The sequence below is a fragment of the Ovis aries genome, chromosome 10 (genome assembly GCF_016772045.2).
Source record: "Ovis aries strain OAR_USU_Benz2616 breed Rambouillet chromosome 10, ARS-UI_Ramb_v3.0, whole genome shotgun sequence".
In the NCBI taxonomy this organism is placed as follows: domain Eukaryota; kingdom Metazoa; phylum Chordata; class Mammalia; order Artiodactyla; family Bovidae; genus Ovis; species Ovis aries.
This window is the reverse complement of record NC_056063.1, coordinates 26,375,788-26,395,561: the sequence shown is the minus strand read 5'-3', so window position 1 is coordinate 26,395,561 and position 19,774 is coordinate 26,375,788. Positions and strand designations below refer to the sequence as shown.

Here is a 19,774-nt window from a genome sequence, read left to right as displayed (position 1 = left end):
TCTGCTTAAAAAAAGTACACACACAAACATATCATGCATTAGTTGATGTATAACTCCTCAGTGAAAAACTAGGAGGACAGACAACCGATACAATTTCTCTGGTGTATCTGAGGCATGAATCTCTCCTACCCCATCCCCTGCTCTGCCGCCATGCCTCTTTGCTTCGGTCATCCACTGTTTTGTTCCTAAGAATGGTATCATACCTATTAACCAGCCAGACCCTGAGTCCCTTCCTCCTGTCTTCTGTTAATCTATTTAAATGTTGTAATCTGCACTAATTCACACATGTTAGATTTCTTCCTGGCTTTCTTCAGCCTTCATGCACTAGATAAAGCCATTGAACCAAAGACTCCAACCTCTTCTCTTTTGAAGATTATCTATAAAATATAAACCAATAAGGTCATCAAAACTTACTAGTTGGAAAGTTTAGTCTTTAACTTCTTTTATTTTCCCAGCTTCCTCAGTGATTAAATTTAAGACTATCTGTACGATTGTTTGCCCTCCAATATTATTTACAGAAGTGTTTGAGCCACTTTCCCCCAAGTATTGTGCTTTCTAGTAGATTTCCCCTTACTCTTGTGTTCTTTGAGTAACTTAAGTTGTTAACATCCATCCTGAAAACTAGACATATTCCCTTTGGAATGTGCCTGCGTTCCTCTTATGTGAGGCCTCCGTCATATGGCCAGGAAGTTCCTGCTGTTTCTAGAGTGACAATTTAACCCAAATCTCACCATGGGATAACAAAGTTTATGTCAGAACAGACATAGATTTTTGTAAGATTTCTAGTGAGACACTATCTTGAATTCACTGCTCCTCAGAATTTATTTAAGGAAGGTTCCATCTTAGAATTAAGGATCTGAGCATGTAAGTGAATTTTAGATGTAATTTAGTCCTAGTGTCTATATATTAATTAAAGTCAAGAATACAGTCTAGATTTTCTAACGAACGATTATCCAGGTTTTTTGTAAAAATTTACTTTCATGACACTGAATTCTGTTGCTTTAACCATTTTAAAAGTGTCCAAAATCCTTGTTTTTCTTGCCTTTAATACCTTTATTAAATTAACTGAATCATTTGTTCACAAGACACACTGTATTTAAGAGGCATTGCTGTAACAGTTTAATAGCATATTTTGTAATTGTATGATTTAGACTTATCTAAAATCTATGCATAGTTAATATTTACAATACTGAAATTTGATTACTGAAAAAAATTGAGTTGCACAAAGTTATTATATTAATTCCAAAGGTATTTCTCTTTTCAGATTGCTATGCCATGCTATGAAGGACCATATAGTTCGTGTTGCAAATGAAGCTGAGTTTATTTTGAACAGACAGAGAGCTGAGGATGTACATAAACATGCAGAGTTTGAGGTAAGGTTTTGGGAGTGAATTAAATTCTGCTTTTTTGTTTCAAGTCAGTTGTCACCAATGGTAACCTTACGTAAGTTTTTTTTTTTAAGATGAAAATTTCAATGAAGGCATTTCAGTTGTTTTTAAAAGCTTTAGTAAATGTCAGACAGGGCACTTATTACCTCATTTACAATATGAAAAGACCACTCTAGCATTATGCCTAACCACTTGATAGACTGAGGTTTTTCTAACTTATTCTTAAAGGCACATATAGTTTTACAGTGCAATTCCTTTAGTAATTTTTAAGCATAGTTTACACACCGTTAGATATGGGTGTAATAGTGGTTATGTGAAGAAACAGTTTTGCTCTTCAGCAATTTATTATTTAATAATGTATTCATCTCTATTTAGAGTGGCCAAAGATCATTTTAGTTCATATTTTATTTTTATAATTTATACTTGATTAACGAATGAAGCAACATACTATATATGATGTATATGTAGATCTGTATGTATATATGGAAACATAACAGTTTAAAATCTTCATAAGCACAAATTATCATTTGCATAAAGAACAAACTATCATTTCTATTTTATATTCAAAAATTTAAGGTATTCCAAGTAGTACATAGTAATACTAATAGTTTTTTAAATAAATATTATTCTTATATTTCTAGCATGTCAGTAATTATTTGACATATTACCCTGATTCAATAAACTTATTCTCAGAAATATTTAGGTGACCTGGTATTTGACTTAGGTTGGCCTTGAAAATAATACTTAAGTCCAGCAATTTATGGTCATGATAAAACATGAACAAGTGTGGTGCAGCTGGAAGCCAGAACCCATATTTCCAGTTTTGAGGTTTTTATCTCAGTAAAGCAGTTCTGTTAGTGATGCAGGTTGATGTCCTAGGCCTAGAGATCTCTGATCTACCTCACTGAAAAGAATAAGGCAGAAATAACTGTTTTGTTATAATAACCATAATATCCACTTCATTTGTCAAATGAGACAGCACATACCTGTCATATGGGATTGTAGCAGTCTTATTAGAAAAAAAAATATAAATTCTGATAAAAGTACATCAACAGTTAAGTGTTTGTCAGAATGAAGTTTTGTATCTTTCCAACCATAAATAACTTCAAATCTTTACAAATCAGGTATCATACTCTAATCTGGATGATGAGAAAAGATTAAGTTATCTGCTTTGAATAATATGTTTAGGTATAAGATATGTCAGAACTGTAGACAAAATAGCAATGTTCAGTTGACTTTCAACCTCTGTTAGTAATAACATTTAGGATATTAACTGAATTCCCTGCAGAATCAGTTTTGAGTTGATCATATTTCTACTCAGAAAAGCAAATTATTTTGTGGGGATATAAGCAGATCAATATTTGACATGTGAAAGCATTTAGGATACATTTTCAAGCCATCAGATATTAATTACAAGCTCTAACATACATTTAACCAAGGTGATATTAAGCTAAGAGTGGTGTTTTTTAACCTTTTAATATTATTGTCCCCTCTAAGGAAAATTTTTAAATAGTTGTCACCCTAATCAGCCCCTACCATGATTTATTATAATTATCACCAATATGCTATTTATTTGTTTATGTACTGTGTATGCGTGCTTTGTACATTTAAAGAGTAAGATTGTTTTCACACACCCTTAATAAAATTTTCACCATCTTGGTGAAAATGAGATCTGTTTGATTGAGGACACACAGCTAATAGAGGTATAGATGCTGTGAAGGGAATGTGAACAACTCAGTGTTTTTACATTGTGTACACAAAAAAATAATGATGTAAACCAAATTTTGAGAGTATTATCATTGTTAATTAATGAACGTGCATTGTTTTTTTTAACTCAGATTTTCTATTTATTCCTTTTAGGTTAAAGCTGTATTAATAAAACTCACTGATGTGTGTGTATCTGTATGCATATGTAGTTTACCAAACCTATTCCACTTTTATATTGTAAGAGATTTTATAAAAGCCATAACATTTTATGCTAGGACTTTTTGAAGAATTTCTGTATCTCCCATATAAGCCTGTAATTAAGAAAAAAACTATATTTAATTTGAGATGGGTACTTAACAGTTAAGTTTTTTTGGCTAACCACTGTAATTGTTAAGGAAGAAAAATGAAAATTTAATTTTACTCTCCAATGAGCTAATGAAATATTAACCTCATTATGGAGGCAGATCATTGTACTAATTGGTGATTCCCTGTACAAAAAGATAAATTGGAAAATGAATTAATCCTTCTTAGGTTACAGAAGGATTATTTCTCTGGAAGACATGACTTGTGGTAGTCTGAATCAAGAGATAGTTGAAAGGATTATGCTCAGATACCTTCCATGAAGGATTTTTACTTTGTAATAATGAATGTGAACTCATTATATGTACATTCTAGATGTATGAAAGTTTTTTATAATTATATGACTCATATTAATACTTGATAATATTAAAATTTGCAGTCACTCTATACATAAATCATTATACAAAAAAGACATGATTAAAGAGATGTTTCATCTTCATGTTCATGTTTGTATTGAACCTTTTTGATACACAGGAGTGCCTGTGTTTCTAATACCAATGAACTTGAATACAGATAGCTGACAGGACAACTGATTACTAGGTAGAGAAGATTAAGAGAGTAGTTATCATTCAAAGACACTTTGAATACACTAAATTTGAAAGCTAAGATACTCTGTAGAGAAAATATTGTTTTAGCCCTTTATTTTATGAATATAAAACTGATTACAGAGAAAAAAGAATTTACATAAAGTGTGAAATTGAATGAAAGTCAAAATTCCTAAACTATCTTCTATACCACATTGCCATTTATGAGATGGAACACTATTAAATGGTACCGTTTTGATTTATATGTAATTATCAGGAACATAACATTTTTAAGTAAGACATTTCATTCCAATCCCAAAGAAAGGCAATGCCAAAGAATGCTCAAACTACCACACAATTGCACTCATCTCACACGCTAGTAAAGTCATGCTTAAAATTCTCCAAGCCAGGCTTCAGCATTATGTGAACCGTGCACTTCCAGATGTTCAACCTGGTTTTAGAAAAGGCAGAGGAACCAGAGACCAAATTGCCAACATCCGCTGGATCATGGAAAAAGCAAGAGAATTCCAAAAAACATCTATTTCTGCTTTATTGACTATGCCAAAGCCTTTGACTGTGGATCACAAGAAACTATGGAAAATTCTGAAAGAGATGGGAATACAGACCACCTGACCTGCCTTTTGAGAAACCTATATGCAGGTCAGGAAGCAACAGTTAGAACTGGACATGGAATAACAGACTGGTTCCAAATAGGAAAAGGAGTACGTCAAGGCTGTATATTGTCACCCTGCTTATTTAACTTATGTGCAGAGTACATCATGAGAAACGCTGGGCTGGAAGAAGCACAAGCTGGAATCAAGATTGCCGAGAGAAATATCAATAACCTCAGATATGCAGATGACACCACCCTTATGGCAGAAAGTGAAGAAAAACTAAAGAGCCTGAGAGAGGGGAGTAAAAAAGTTGGCTTAAAGCTCAACATTCAGAAAACGAAGATCATGGCATCTGGTCCCATCACTTTATGGAAAATGGATAGGGAAACAGTGGAAACAGTGTCAGACTTTTTTTTTTTCTGGGCTCCAAAATCACTGCAATTGGTGACTGCAGCCATGAAATTAAAAGACGCTTACTCCTTGGAAGGAAAGTTATGACCAACCTAGACAGCATATTAAAAAGCAGAGACATTACTTTGTCAACAAAGGTCCATCTAGTCAAGGCTACAGTTTTTCCAGTGGTCATGTATGGATGTGAGAGTTGAACTATAAAGAAAGCTGAGCACCGAAGAATTGATGCTTTGAACTGTTGTGTTGGAGAAGACTCTTGAGAGTCCCTTGGACTTCAAGGAGATCCAACCAGTCCATCCTAAAGGAGATCAGTCCTGGGTGTTCATTGGAAGGACTGATGTTGAAGCTGAAACTCCAATACTGTGTCCACCTGATGCGAAGAGCTGACTCATTTGAAAAGACCCTGATGCTGGGAAAGATTGAAGGCAGGAGAATGGGCCGACAGAGGATAAGATGGTTGGGTGGCATCACCGACTCAATGACATGGATTTGGGTGGACTGCGGGTGTTGGTGATGGACAGGGAGGCCTGGCGTGCTGCAGTTCATGGGTTTGCAAGGAGTTGGACATGACTGAGCAACTGAACTGAGCTGATACTATATTGGGCTTCCCTGGTGGCTCAGATGGTAAAAAAAAAAAAAAAAAAAAATCTTCTTGCATTTCAGGAAACCTGCATTCAATCCCTGGGTCGGGAAGATCCCCTGGAGAAGGGAATGGCTACCCACTCCAGTAATCTTGCCTGGAGAATTCCGTGGATAAAAGAACCTGGCAGGCTACAGTCCATGGTGTGACAAAGAGTTGGACATGACTGAACAATGAACACTTATATACTATATTAGGGCCTTCCCTGGTAGCTCAGCAGTAAAGAATTCCCCTGCCAATGCAGGAGACCTGGGTTCAGTCCCTCGGTTGGGACGATCTCCTGGAAATGGAAATGGCAAACCACTCGAGAGTTCTTGAGGGGAAATCCCATCTGTAGAGCAGCCTGGCAGGCTACAGTCCATGGGGTCACAAAAGTCAGACACTATGTAGCAACTAAACAGCAACAACAACATTGTATTGGTAAAATAATAAGTAGATTTGAATTTTTGATAAACTATTTTGTTTCTAAAATGCTCACTTTTAGAGTATGTTAAAATCAGAATTTCAGAATTGGAAGGTAAATTAAAAGTCATAAATTATCTGATAATATTACTTAATGAGCTTTCCTTGTGACTCAGATGGTAAAGAATCTGCCTGCAATGCGGGAGACCCAGGTTATTAACATTCAAATTGCTTTCCATGTACTTTATGTATAAACACATAGAAAGAACACAGTTTTACCAGTTTGCAAAGTGACCATATATATATGCACATATATATACACACATACATATATACTAGAATAACTTTCAAAATATTGTCTGAGTTTTAAAAATTGAATTGATAATTACCCTTTAACTCAAGGCTAGATATCATTTCTCTCCTATGTAGATAGAGATGTATTATCATGGACTGTTGGTATTTCTTTTAGTCACAGTGTGCCCAATATGCTGCTGATAGAAGAGAGGAAGAGAAGATGTGTGACCACCTCATAAGTGCCGCAAAGCATCGGGACCACGTGACTGCAAATCAGTTGAAACAGAAAATCTTGAACATTCTCACAAATAAGCATGGTGCATGGGGAGCAGTTTCTCATAGGTGAGTTGTAAGAAAAAATACTAGAAGTAAATAGTAACTCATAGGTTAATTTTAAAAGTTATAAATAAAACGTAACTATAAACTTAAAATTTACTCATATACTGTTATTTTAAAGTATTATAAATTGCTTAATTTTTTTCCTGAAATCTTTTTAATGACTCTTTAGAATGGCTTTAAAAGAAAATCTAAACTTTTACAAGTAATCTAATGGAAGTTATTTCTAATTTATAATTATGTATAACAATACAAAATTTGTTTAGACAAGTATTTTAGAATATCATTTCTCGTATATAGTAAGGGTGTAGAAATGGTTTGTTTTTAATCTTTTAGAGTCAGCTCTTCAAATTATTAGATTTATATCATTCTTAATTTTTCTTACATATAAGTAGTAATAATATAAGCATGTATTATGGAAAAGTAATACATTGTTTAAAAATATTTTATTTCATATTTCTCTATTCACTTTCTCTTAGGAAAGGTTTTCGTCTCAAATTAGGCTATTTTTGAGACTATAATAAAAAGTGTTTTTCTACTAAAAATTTGTGGACATAAATTTGTTTTGCTTTCTTCTGCACAATGTTTTCTAGAAAAATAGTAGTGAGTCAGGTCACTATATTTAGATTGCTAATGTCCTTCATTTATATATATTAGTATTATCTTATCTCATTGAATGTTTTTATCCAGTCTCTGTCTGGCAGAATTTAGGAATGGGTTAATTGTAGAAAGGACACTAAGAAAAATTCTGGTAGAAGTGATTCTGTTAGCTAGAAAGAACGTCTGGAATATGGCCAGGATAGTAGTTGATCAACTGTCCTGGGATCTCAAGTATAAGATAAATTTAAGAAAACTTTATTATTTGAATTTAAAGTACTATTAGAACATAAACATCTTTAAAAATAGCTAACTCTAGATATTTGTTTCTTATAATAATAACAATACCACCACATCTAACATTAATTAAATATTTATTGTTTGCCCGGCACTATACTAAGAATGTTAAATGAGATTTTTTTTTAACATTCATAAAATCTCCATTAAGGTTGATACTGAATATTTTTTCATATTACAATAAAGAAATTGAAGATTTCAGAGTTTAAGTGAAACCTGTATAGTATCACACAGTTTTACAAGTAGAAGCAGACTGTATCAGTCAGGCTTCACCAGACAAACAGAAAAGATCCAACAGAATATAGGTAAAATACAGATATAGATTTGGGTATGGATATGAATATAGATATATAGATATCAATTTATTTCAAAGAATTGGCTCACATGCTTATGGGACCTGGCAAATCTGAAATCTGTAGGCTAGGCTGGCAGTCTGGAAGCACAGACAGGATTTCTGTCTTGAGGCAGAATTCCTTCTTCTCCAGGAAACCTAGGTCTTTTCTCTTAAGACCTTCAGCTGATTAGCTGAGTCCCACCCACATTACTGGGCATAATATCCTTTCAGTTCAGTTCAGTCGCTCAGTCGTGTCCGACTCTGCGACCCCATGAATTGCAGCACGCCAGGCCTCCCTGTCCATCACCAACTCCCGGAGTTCACTCAGACTCACGTCCATTGAGTCAGTGATGCCATCCAGCCATCTCATCCTCTGTCGTCCCCTTCTCCTCCTGCCCCCAATCCCTCCCAGCATCAGAGTTTTCTCCAATGAGTCAACTCTTCACATGAGGTGGCCAAAGTACTAGAGTTTCAGCTTTAGCATCATTCCTTCCAAAGAACACCCAGGGCTGATCTCCTTCAGAATGGACTGGTTGGATCTCCTTGTAGTCCAAGGGACTCTCAAGAGTCTTCTTCAACACCACAGTTCAAGCGCATCAATTCTTTGGTGCTCAGCCTTCTTCACAGTCCAACTCTCACATCCATACACGACCACTGGAAAACCATAGCCTTGACTAGACGGACCTTAGTCGGCAAAGTAATGTCTCTGCTTTTAAATATGCTATCTAGGTTGATCATAACTTTCCTTCCAAGGAGTAAGCATCTTTTAATTACATGGCTGCACTCACCATCTGCAGTGATTTTGGAGCCCAAAAGAATAAAGTCTGACACTGTTTCCACTGTTTCCCCATCTATATTTCCCATGAAGTGACACTTATAGTCAACTGATTATACATGTTATCACACGTACAAAATACCTTCACAGCAACATCTAAACTAGTATTTGATGAAACAGCTGAGCACCAAAGCCTGGCCTGCCCTCGCATAATTAAATTATAGTCTGGTAGAAGGGGCTCATATTAAATAATTATAGAAATAAAGCATTAATAACAAAATTCAGCAAACATTAGGAAAGAAAAATATAGGGTACTCTGAAAGAAAGAGTATAACAGAGGATCTTTATTTTAGATTGGAGATTCAGGGAAGACTTTTTCAAAGAAGGTCAGTTTAGGCCAAGTTTTGAGGGATGAGAAGGGAATCATCAGCAAAGGGTGGAATATAGAACATTAGAAGAGAAACATTACAAAGACTCAGAGCATAGAAATAATAAAATGAACAGAAAGGGGAGTTTTATGTCTACAGCTCAGTGAGTGGTGGGAGTGGTGTCTTGAGATGAGGCTGGAGAGGAACATATGAGTCTGATGATTTAAAGTCCTGTAGATCACAAGGATTCGTGACTTTATCCTAAGTGGCATGAAAAACAGTGAAGGGTTTTGAGCAGAAGGGTAACATGATCTGATTTATGTTTAAAAAGATTAGTCTGGCTGCTTTATGAAGACATATACTAGAAAAAATAGGAAAGTATGGTCACCCTGTTATAGCTGAGGTCACATGTCACCCTTTCTATAGAGTTTCCTGGTTTCTCTATCTTTTATAAACCTGATTCCTCATAGTTTGTGGTAATTATCTGTATTGCAGCTATCTGTGGTATATCACTTAATGTTTTATAGCAACGTAGATGTGCCTGTCTCTTCCAATAGCCTTCTAGTTTCCTCAGTGGAGAGGTTGAATACCACTTACAGATATATTCTTGTTATTAAATATATGTTAAATCTGGAGGAATTTCATCTCTATAATCTTCTACTTCCTGTTTTATAAAAAAATGTTTAATTTTAACATATAATTCCTTTTAACTTTTATCTTTTGACTCAATTATGCTGCTTGCTGGCTCTAACATATTTTAACTTTTGAATTCATATAATGTTATTGATCTTGATTTCTTCCCTTTGGAAAAACTAGAATTTGAAAGCTTTTTTAAAATATAAATTAACAAGTTGTTTTGACAAGTATATTGGTATTGGTAGCACTAAGTAGAAGAAACAATCTTAATATTAATTGTGATCTTGTTAACACTGTGAAATCTAAGATGACCAAAAAATTAACCTGCTTAGAAATAAAAAATATTTGTATCATAGCTCATTCTCACTTAATGGCTATGAAACTTCATAGAATAGCATGCCATAGCTTCTAAAAAGTTATATAAATAAATGTAACAGGTTGAAATGAGAGGATGGACATAGTTATTGGATTTCAGTCTGATAGTCTACACTTCTAAAACAAGACTTCATCTGTATCAAGAGTTCTCTCACTCTATCAAGAATTTGAAGTCAAAGTAATGAAATAACTCAAAATCAGCATTATAAGCACAAAATATTAACTTAAAGTAATGTAAATTAAACACTAAAACATAAAGCAAGGAGTGAGCAGGCAGTATTTGAAGTGAAAATCATATGCGTTTGAAACAAAGTCTAGATTTGGAATATTCTGAAACAGTCCTATTAACTTTCACTTCCTGGCTCCATTTCTCTGTCCTTTGTCTTAAAACGTTTACTGATGCCATTTATAACGGGTATGAACTACAACCACTGTACTCAGATTTTATTTAAACCTGAATTAATTTGCCCTGAGTCCCCTCCATGAGAGGTGGAAAACTCAGTCTTATTTATTAATAGGGCCCCACCCACTCAAGGATTATGCTGAGATTCTGCTAATCTTATTAATGTAAAGCTCTAGATCTTCATTTTACTCTGGGCTCTAGAGATATGCTTATTCTTGAAAGCAGGTCTGTTTCTGGACAAAATTAGACTTCAGTTTCTGCATTAATGCAAGGAGCTGTGGTACCTGGGAAACAGCTGCACATGTTCCTGCCCTTTCATTGGAAGTAAATGTACCATCTCACTTTTAGGACCCTCTTCTTACATCATCTTCTTAGTCTTACAGTAAACTACCCAAACCCCAGATACCTCAGTCTCTTTTCCCCTCAAGACTCATTGTCCAGCATGTCTTCTGGGATAGTTCAGCTGCCTTTTAAAAGGAGTATCTCATATCTGCTAAGAAGGTAAAAATAGCCTCAGATTTCTAGATTCAAAACCCTGCTTATTTTGGAGAAGTTGACATAGAGTGTAGTGGAGATTTTGCTTAATTTTCTGATCCATTTTATTCCCTGGCTAGGACTTTTTTGCAACCATCTGTCTGAGCTATAGGTTCTGTAACTATGAAACAGATTTTCATTTTCCTTGGGTACTTGAATCTTTAACATTCAACTCATTGGGTTCTATTTAATTTAGGTCACTGATGCTAGCCACTTTAATAGAAAACATACATCTAAAATTATGTAACGTCATTGTGACTTGATGATTAAATGGTTAGTAAAGAATCAAGAATGTTGTCCAGGTGGCTGTCATCACTCACCGGGTAATGGTGGTGCCATTCTTAGAACTCAGAAACACTGAAAGAAGTGGTGTAGATGGGAAGATGATTATTGAGTTTCCCTTGCCCAGATCATATTTTAATGGAAAAGTCTACCATGAAAGAAAATAGAGCTCCATATGACAGTAGGTCACTGTTCATGTATGTGATAAACTTCTTAGACACGGCCAAATATATATTTCCAATCCCCAACAAATCTCACCTCTCTTATTCCTTGATTTACTTCTTTCTTTCATCTCCCACTCCCCATACGACACACGTACATACATTGTCCCTCAACAGATTGTGTCAGCAATACATCTATATGTTTTCTTCTTCCAACCACCGAAAATTGTTAAAATATGGATTCTTGTAGGGTAGTGGGATTTTATTCTGAGCTAATTATACCATATTTTGAATTATTTTCCCAACTAATCTGAATGTATCACATGATGTTTTCTCTGATACAGCAAAACATTTTATTACAATAGATTACAAGGTTTGTACTCCATTTCCTTCCAAATAAAAGGAAGGCGCCTAATTGTAAATTTTTAAAATATGTAAGAAACTGCTTATATTCTGTCAACAGCCAAAAAGAGAAAGAGCCGTACCTGTGACTATTAAGCTGTATCTGTAAATAGGTTAAAAAACACATTGTCTTTAATTCATCACTTCTAGGGTTGTTTATTGCTGGATAGTTTCATCAAGGCAAAGGAATAAACATATAAAGTTACAAATAAGAAAGTGATTGAAGTGATAGAGTGATAAGTGATAATCTAAAATAGTTAAGGAAGGAAGCAAAGTAAAGAAAGCAGGGGACTGATAGACAGAAAATAATGGAGTCAAGAAAATAAGAGTCAGTGAACTGAACTATGGGAATCTCTCAGATGTTTGATTTTAAGATTTCAGAAATATATCAGAACAGGTTAACACATCCAGAATGTGGTCATAAAAATCCAATAATTAAGTGGAGTCAAGTTGAAAATCATAATAATGAGATCAAGAAACTGAAAGGATGGAATCTTGCATTGGCACTTAATTTGAATTGTTACTGTTTAGTCGCTAAGTCATGTCTGACTCTTTGTGAATGCATGGACTACAGCACACCAGGCTTCTGTGTCCTTCCGTGCCTCCCAGAGTTTACTCAAATTCATCTCCACTGAGTTAGTGATGCTATGTAACCATCTTATTCTCTGCGGCCTTCTTCTACTTTTGGCTTCAATCTCTCCCAGCATCAGGGTCTTTTTAAGTGAGTCGGCTCTTTGCATAAGGTAGCCAAAGTATAGAAGCTTCAGCTTCAGCATCAATCCTTCCAGTGAATATTGAGGGTTGACGTCCTTTAGGATTGACTGGTTTGATCTCCGTGCAGTCCAAGGGACTCTAAAGAGTCTTATCTAGCACCACAATTCAAAAACATCGATTCTTTGGCATTCAGCCTTCTTTATGGTCAAGCTCTCATGTCCATACACAACTACTAGAAAAACCATAGCTCTGACCATACAGAATTTTGTTGGCAAAGTGATCTGTCTGCTCTTTAGTGTCCTATCTAGATTTGTCACACTTTCCTTCCAAGTAGCAAGCATCATTGAATTTCGTAGCTGCAGTCACCGTTTGCAGTGATTTTGGAGCCCAAAGATAGAAAATCTCTCACTGCTTTGACATTTTCCCCTTCTCTTTACCATGAAGTAGAGGGACTGGATATCATGATCTTAGTTTTTTGAATGTTGAGTTTTAAGCTGACTTTTTCTCACTCCTGTTTCACCCTCATCAAGAGGCTCTTAAGATCCACTTTACTTTTCTGTAGAGTAGCGTCATCTGATATCTGAGGTATTGATATTTCTCCCGACAATCTTGATTCGATCTCGTGATTCATCCAGCTTGGTATTTTGCATGATGTATACAACCTTGACGTATTACAGTATTGGGGATAGAAAGGAAAATTGTGAGCAACTTCTGAGTCTTCAGTAAATAAAACGAAAAGCCTGGGAAACTGGGAGAATATTACAAGTGGGGAAAAGACCAAAGTGGTATTACCAGATTCAGCAAATACCTTAAAGGAGTATCAAACTTCATCTTCCCTTAGAGAGAGAGAGAAAACTTTAACAGCCTGTCAGTCTCTCCAAAGTAAAATAATTTATAAAATGCTTCACATAGCATTCAGTTCAGTTCAGTTGCTCAGTTATGTCCGACTCTTTGTGACCACATGAGTTGCAGTACGCCAGGCCTCCTTGTCTGTCGCCAACTCCTGGAGTTCACTCAAACTCACGTCCATCGAGTTGGTGATGCCATCCAGCTATCTCACCCTCTGTCATTCCCTTCTCCTTCTGCCCCCAATCCCTCCCAGGATCAGAGTTTTTTCCAGTGAGTTAACTCTTCTCATGAGGTGGCCAAAATACTGGAGATTCAGCTTTAGCATCATTCCTTCCAAAGAACACCCAGGACTGATCTCCTTTAGGATGGACTGGTAGGATCTCCTTGCATTCCAAGGGACTCTCAAGAGTCTTCTCCAACACCACAGTTCAAAAGCATCAATTCTTCAGCGCTCAGTTTTCTTCACAATCCAATTCTCACATCCGTACATGACCACTTAAAACACCATAGCCTTGGCTAGATGGACCATTGGCAAAGTAATGTCTCTGCTTTTGAATATGCTATCTAGGTTGGTCATAACTTTCCTTCCTAGGAGTAAGTGTCTTTTAATTACATGGCTGCAGTCACCATCTGCAGTGATTTTGGAGCCCCAAAATATAAGGTCTGACACTGTTTCCACTGTTTCCCCATCTATTTCCCATGAAGTGATGGGACGAGATGCCATGATCTTAGTTTTCTGAATGTTGAACTTTAGGCCAACTTTTTCACTCTCCTCTTTTACTTTCATCAAGAGGCTTTTTAGTTCCTCTTCATTTTCTGCCATAAGGGTGGTGTCATCTGCATATCTGAGGTTATTGATATTTCTCCCGGCAATCTTGATTTCAGCTTGTGTTTCTTCCAGCCCAGCGTTTCTCATGATGTTCTCTGCATAGAAATTCAATAAGCAGGGTGACATTACACAGCCCTGACATATTCCTTTTCCTATTTGGAACCAGTCTGTTGTTCCATGTCCAAGTTCTTACTGTTGCTTCCTGACCTGCATATGGTTTCTCAAGAGGCAGGTCAGGTGGCCTGTATTCCCATCTCTTTCAGAATTTTCCACAGTTTCTTGTGATCCACACAGTCAAAGGCTTTGGCATAGTCAATAAAGCAGAAATAGATGTTTTTCTGGAACTCTCTTGCTTTTTCCATGATCCAGCAGATGTTGGCAATTTGTTCTCTGGTTCCTCTGCCTTTTCTAAAACCAGCTTGAACATCAGGAAGTTCACGGTTCACGTATTGCTAAAGGCTGGCTCGGAGAATTTTGAGCATTACTCTACCAGCGTGTGACATGAGTGCAATAGTGTGGTAGTTTGAGCATTCTTTGGCATTGCCTTTCTTTGGGATTGGAATGAAAAGTGACCTTTTCCCAGTCCTATGGCCACTGCTGAGTTTTCCAAATTTGCTGGCATATTGAGTGCAGCACTTTCACAGCATCATCTTTCAGGATTTGAAATAGCTCAACTGGAATTCCATCACCTCCACTAGCTTTGTTCATAGTGATGCTTTCTAAGACCCACTTGACTTCACATTCCAGAGTCTGGCTCTAGGTGAGTGATCACACCATCGTGATTATCTTGGTTGTGAAGATTTTTTTGTACAGTTCTGTGTATTCTTGCCACCTTTTCTTAATATCTTCTGCTTCTGTTAGGTCCATACCATTTATGTCCTTTATCGAGCCCATCTTTGCATGAAATATTGCCTTGTATCTCTAATTTTCTTGAAGAGATCTCTAGTCTTTCCCATTCTGTTGTTTTCCTCTATTTCTTTGCATTGATCGCTGAGGAAGGCTTTCTTATCTTTTCTTGCTATTCTTTGGAACTCTGCATTCAGATGCTTATATCATTCCTTTTATCCTTTGCTTTTCCTTCTCCTTCTCTTCTTTTCACAGCTATTTGTAAGGCCTCCCCAGACAGCCATTTTGCTTTTTTGCATTTTGTTTCCATGGGGATGGTCTTGATCCCTGTCTCCTGTACAGAGTCACAAACTTCTGTCCATTGTTCATCAGGCACTCTATCTATCAGATCTAGTCCCTTAAATGTGTTTCTCACTTCTGCTGTATAATCATAAGGGATTTGATTTAGGTCATAGCTGAGAGTCCTTGGACTGCAATGAGATCCAACCAGTCCATCGTAAAGGAGATCAGTCCTGGGTGTTCATTGAAAGGACTGATGCTAAAGCTGAAACTCAAATACTTTGGCCACCTCATTCGAAGAGTTGACTCATTGGAAAAGACTCTGATGCTAGGAGGGATTGAGGGTAGGAGGAGAAGGGGGCGACAGAGGATGAGATGGCGGATGGCATCACCGACTCTGTGGACATGAGTTTGGGTGAACTCCAGGAGTTGGTGATGGACAGGGAGGCCTGGCGTGCTGCAATTCATGGGGTTGCAAAGAGTCGAACATGACTGAGCATCTGAACTGAACTTAACTGAATGGTCTAGTGGTTTTCCTACTTTCTTCAATTTAAGTCTGAATTTGGCAATAAGGAGTTCATGATCTGAGCCACAGTCATCCTGGTCTTGTTTTTGTTGACTGTATAGAGCTTCTCCATCTTTGGCTGCAAAGAATATAACCAGTCTCATTTTGGTGTTGACCATCTGGTGATGTCCATGTGTAGAGTCTTCTCTTGTGCTGTTGGAAGAGGGTGTTTGCTATGACCAATGCGTTCTCTTGGCAAAACTCTGTTCACCTTTGCCCTACTTGATTCCGTATTCCAAGGCCAAATTTGCCTGTTACTCCAGGTGTTTCTTGACTTCCTACTTTTGCATTCCAGTCCCTTATAATGAAAAGGACATCTTTTTTGGGTGTTAGTTTTAAAAGGTCTTGTATGTCTTCATAGATCCATTCAACTTCAGCTTCTTCAGCGTTACTGGTTGGGGCATAGACTGGGATTACTGTGATATTGAATGGTTTGCCTTGGAAACGAACAGAGATCATTCTGTCGTTTTTGAGATTGCATCCAAGTACTGCATTTGGGACTCCTTGTTGATCATGATGGCTACTCCATTTCTTCTGAGGGATTCCTGCCCACAGTAGTAGATACAATGGTCATGTGAGTTAAATTCACCCATTCTAGCCCATTTTAGTTTGCTGATTCCTAGAATGTCGACGTTCACTCTTGCCATCTCCTGTTTGACCACTTCCAATTTGCCTTGATTCATGGACCTAACGTTCCAGGTTCCTATGCAATATTGCTCTTTACAGCATTGGACCTTGCTTCTATCACCAGACACATCCACAACTGGGTATTGTTTTTGCTTTGGCTCCATCCCTTCATTCTTTCTGGAGTTGTTTCTCCACTGATCTCCAGTAGCATATTGTGCACCTCCTGACCTGGGGAGTTCCTCTTTCAGTATCCTATCATTTTACCTTTTCATACTGTTCATGGGGTTCTCAAGGCAAGAAGTGGTTTGCCATTCCCTTCTCTAGTGGACCATATTCTGTCATATAGCATTAGAATGATATAATCTACACAAATGAAAATAATCAAGAAAATCAGTAAACAAATATAAAATAATAAAACTCACAAAAATTAGACACTTTCTCAGGCGTTGAAATCATTAGTTTTAAAATAAAAATTAAAGTTTTGGATCTCCACAGCAACAAAACTTATCCTTGACTTTCAAATAGGATAAAGTTAAAATTTTTTGACCATTTGAAATACGTGCCTAGAGGTAAATTAAGTTTATCACAGCTCCTCAGTCCTTTATTTGGCTGCTAATTAAAATATTCATATACCAAACTATAGAAAATATTTTTCAGACAGTAGCATCTGTTATCTTGGCAGCTGACAGTTTTGTAGAACTCATTGGAGATAGTACATTATTAGACTGTTGAGAAAACTCTCTGGATGCCTTTGAGGTAATTGTTTTTATAAGCTTGCTTTTTTTAAATATTTTTAAAGATAATTTTGATATTTTTACTTAAATATCACTACACTCCCTAAAATAATGTGTTAAACTCATTGACTTTTTGGAACTCATGAAATGACATGAAAACATTCTTATAAACATTTAAGAATTTGAATTTGAACAATATTTTCCTCAGCAAATACCCTTTTTGTAACTATATCTTTTTTGCTTTTATAAATGAGTAGTTTACAGTGATACTGCTCTATATGCAGACTAAAATTTTATGGATTAAAATGTGAAATTGCTTTTAATATTTGTGTTTACAAGTAGTTTAGTGTCTTTTGTCAACAATAAGGGTTGCCTGTTTAGTTGGTAAGTGCCATTGCCCTAGAGTGCTGTATTTTGAAGTCATCTGTCACAAATACAATGTAGAGGGAGAAGACTATTTATGTTTATGGCATTTTAAGTAACTGAGTTAAACCCTTTGGAATATAGAGAAATGGTTTATTTACTGTCATCACTGTTCACTTAATCTTGTGACCCTGACATGATAGCATTCCCATAAATCTCCCATGTGGTAGTTCAATAAAACAGATGAACATCAAAATGTAATGATTGTTTCGGCTTTAGGAATTAACTGTGTGATGGAATAAATGTGGCCCAGATAGTGATACTACAGATGCATTTTACCACTCCCTTTTTCTAACAAGCAATGCTAGAAAATAATTATCTATTATAATTTATTCTCTATTTTCAGATAGTATTTTCAGTATCTAATACTCATTAAGAAAAAAAGGAAATAAATGCAAATAATCTGCGTATTGTGACTTTTTTTAAAGTTTAATTCTTTGGCATTTTAAGGTTATTAATATAATAAGGTTGGTTTTTACAAGTATGTTTTAATATAGCTTTGTCTTATACTGTGTTTTCATTATATCACATCCCTGTGTTAGTTTTTTTCTATATGCACTTTTTAAAATATTTGATATTATATGGTTTCTCAAACATAAAGTCTTAATGTCTGTTTATCTGTTTGTTTTATCCCACTTTTTTGTAAACAACTAGTGAAGCATTCTGCAAAACAACAAAAACAAAAATTGAGGGTATTGAGTCATTCAAGAAGGAAAAAAAAAGTGTGGCACTAGGATAATTAGTGGAAGAAACTAGAACAATCTAACATGTCTTAATGTACTGCATACCCGAGACCATCTCCACAACCAAAAGAAAATCCAACTTCTGTTCAACATTTTGTAAAAGTAAATGTTACTAATATTTTACTGCTTAGATAACAGATCAAATAAAATGATCTTCAGCAGTTTACATTTGTCTCCTACCAACTTCATATGTAAAAAAAGTTTTTGTCAGTTTTGTTTGGCATAGTAAAACCTTTAATCCTCTTTTCAAATAGGATTTGATACTTTGGCTACTATTAATCCAATTTGCATGGTAAAGATAAATTCTAAACATGAAATGTGTGCTATATAATGTAAAATCTGTGGGGAGAATTCTTCTATGGAGGTAGTATGGTACTTATATTTTTACAATATTATTTTAGAAATATAAAAAAATCTGTAAAACAAGCCCATAAGCATTTTAGTAGCAATTCAGGAAGGAAACAAAATGAAGCCCTGAAGTCTGTCAGGAAAGACCAATTACCGATATGATACAAGTCCCCAGAAAAATAAGATGAATCATGTATCTTTACTAATCGAATCTTGGGCCATTAGCATCACGTTGGAAACAATCTTCCATGAAGAAAAGGCTGATGGGTATCATTAAAGATATAATCAGCTCCTTTACTTTTAGGTATAGACAACTGAGCCCTAAGAAGAACTGTTTTAATAGCTTTTCAAGCTAATGTAAAAACTGGATTCATATGATTTTTGTAGAAGCTACAAATTGTAATATCTCTTTGTAGACAGTAAGACAGAAACTGTTTTCTTTCAAGTGGAATTCTTTTGTGTTACCATTATTCAGTAAATAGTTACCAAATTGCAGTCAAACACTCTTCAGATGAAGATGCAATTCAGAGCCAGGGAATGGGGTATTCCATAAAGAGGGTTTTTATGCCTTTTGAGTCTTAACATAAATTTTAAAACTGAGTTCGGCTGGCTTTTGTGTGAAGAAAGACATTTGAGGGCTAGACAATAAAATATGCCAAATATAAACCATCACACAGGCATTTTTAAAGCTTTAGATTTATCAGCTGAGAAGCTGAGTGTGTTTTAATGCACTTTAAGGTACATTAATAAGCAGTAAGTTAACATATGAAAAAGATAAATAGCAAAATACCCTGTTAACTTCTTTAGGAGCTGTCGTTACAAATATAATAATTGAGTGATAATTACAATTTTCACCTTACAGTAGATTTGATACTGTCATGGTCAGAGTTATGTGAGCATTGGTTTCAAGTATGGCTAGTTCAGAGACACTAACTTGACGTTCAAGGGTACTGTTCCCTTAAGGAATAGTTGCTACT

General features: G+C 35.8%; 1 protein-coding gene across 8 annotated transcripts in view; it reads left to right on the top strand.

The window, feature by feature from the left end:
- The window catches only part of NBEA (neurobeachin), a 666,092-nt gene that overhangs the window by 332,754 nt on the left and 313,564 nt on the right, over nucleotides 1-19,774 (top strand). For all 8 annotated transcript variants that reach the window (XM_060394443.1, XM_060394442.1, XM_060394441.1 and 5 more), the window contains 2 exons: nucleotides 1,265-1,373; nucleotides 6,516-6,682. In XM_060394443.1, the coding sequence (XP_060250426.1) occupies nucleotides 1,265-1,373; nucleotides 6,516-6,682 (276 nt within the window). The remainder of the gene's footprint in view (nucleotides 1-1,264; nucleotides 1,374-6,515; nucleotides 6,683-19,774) is intronic.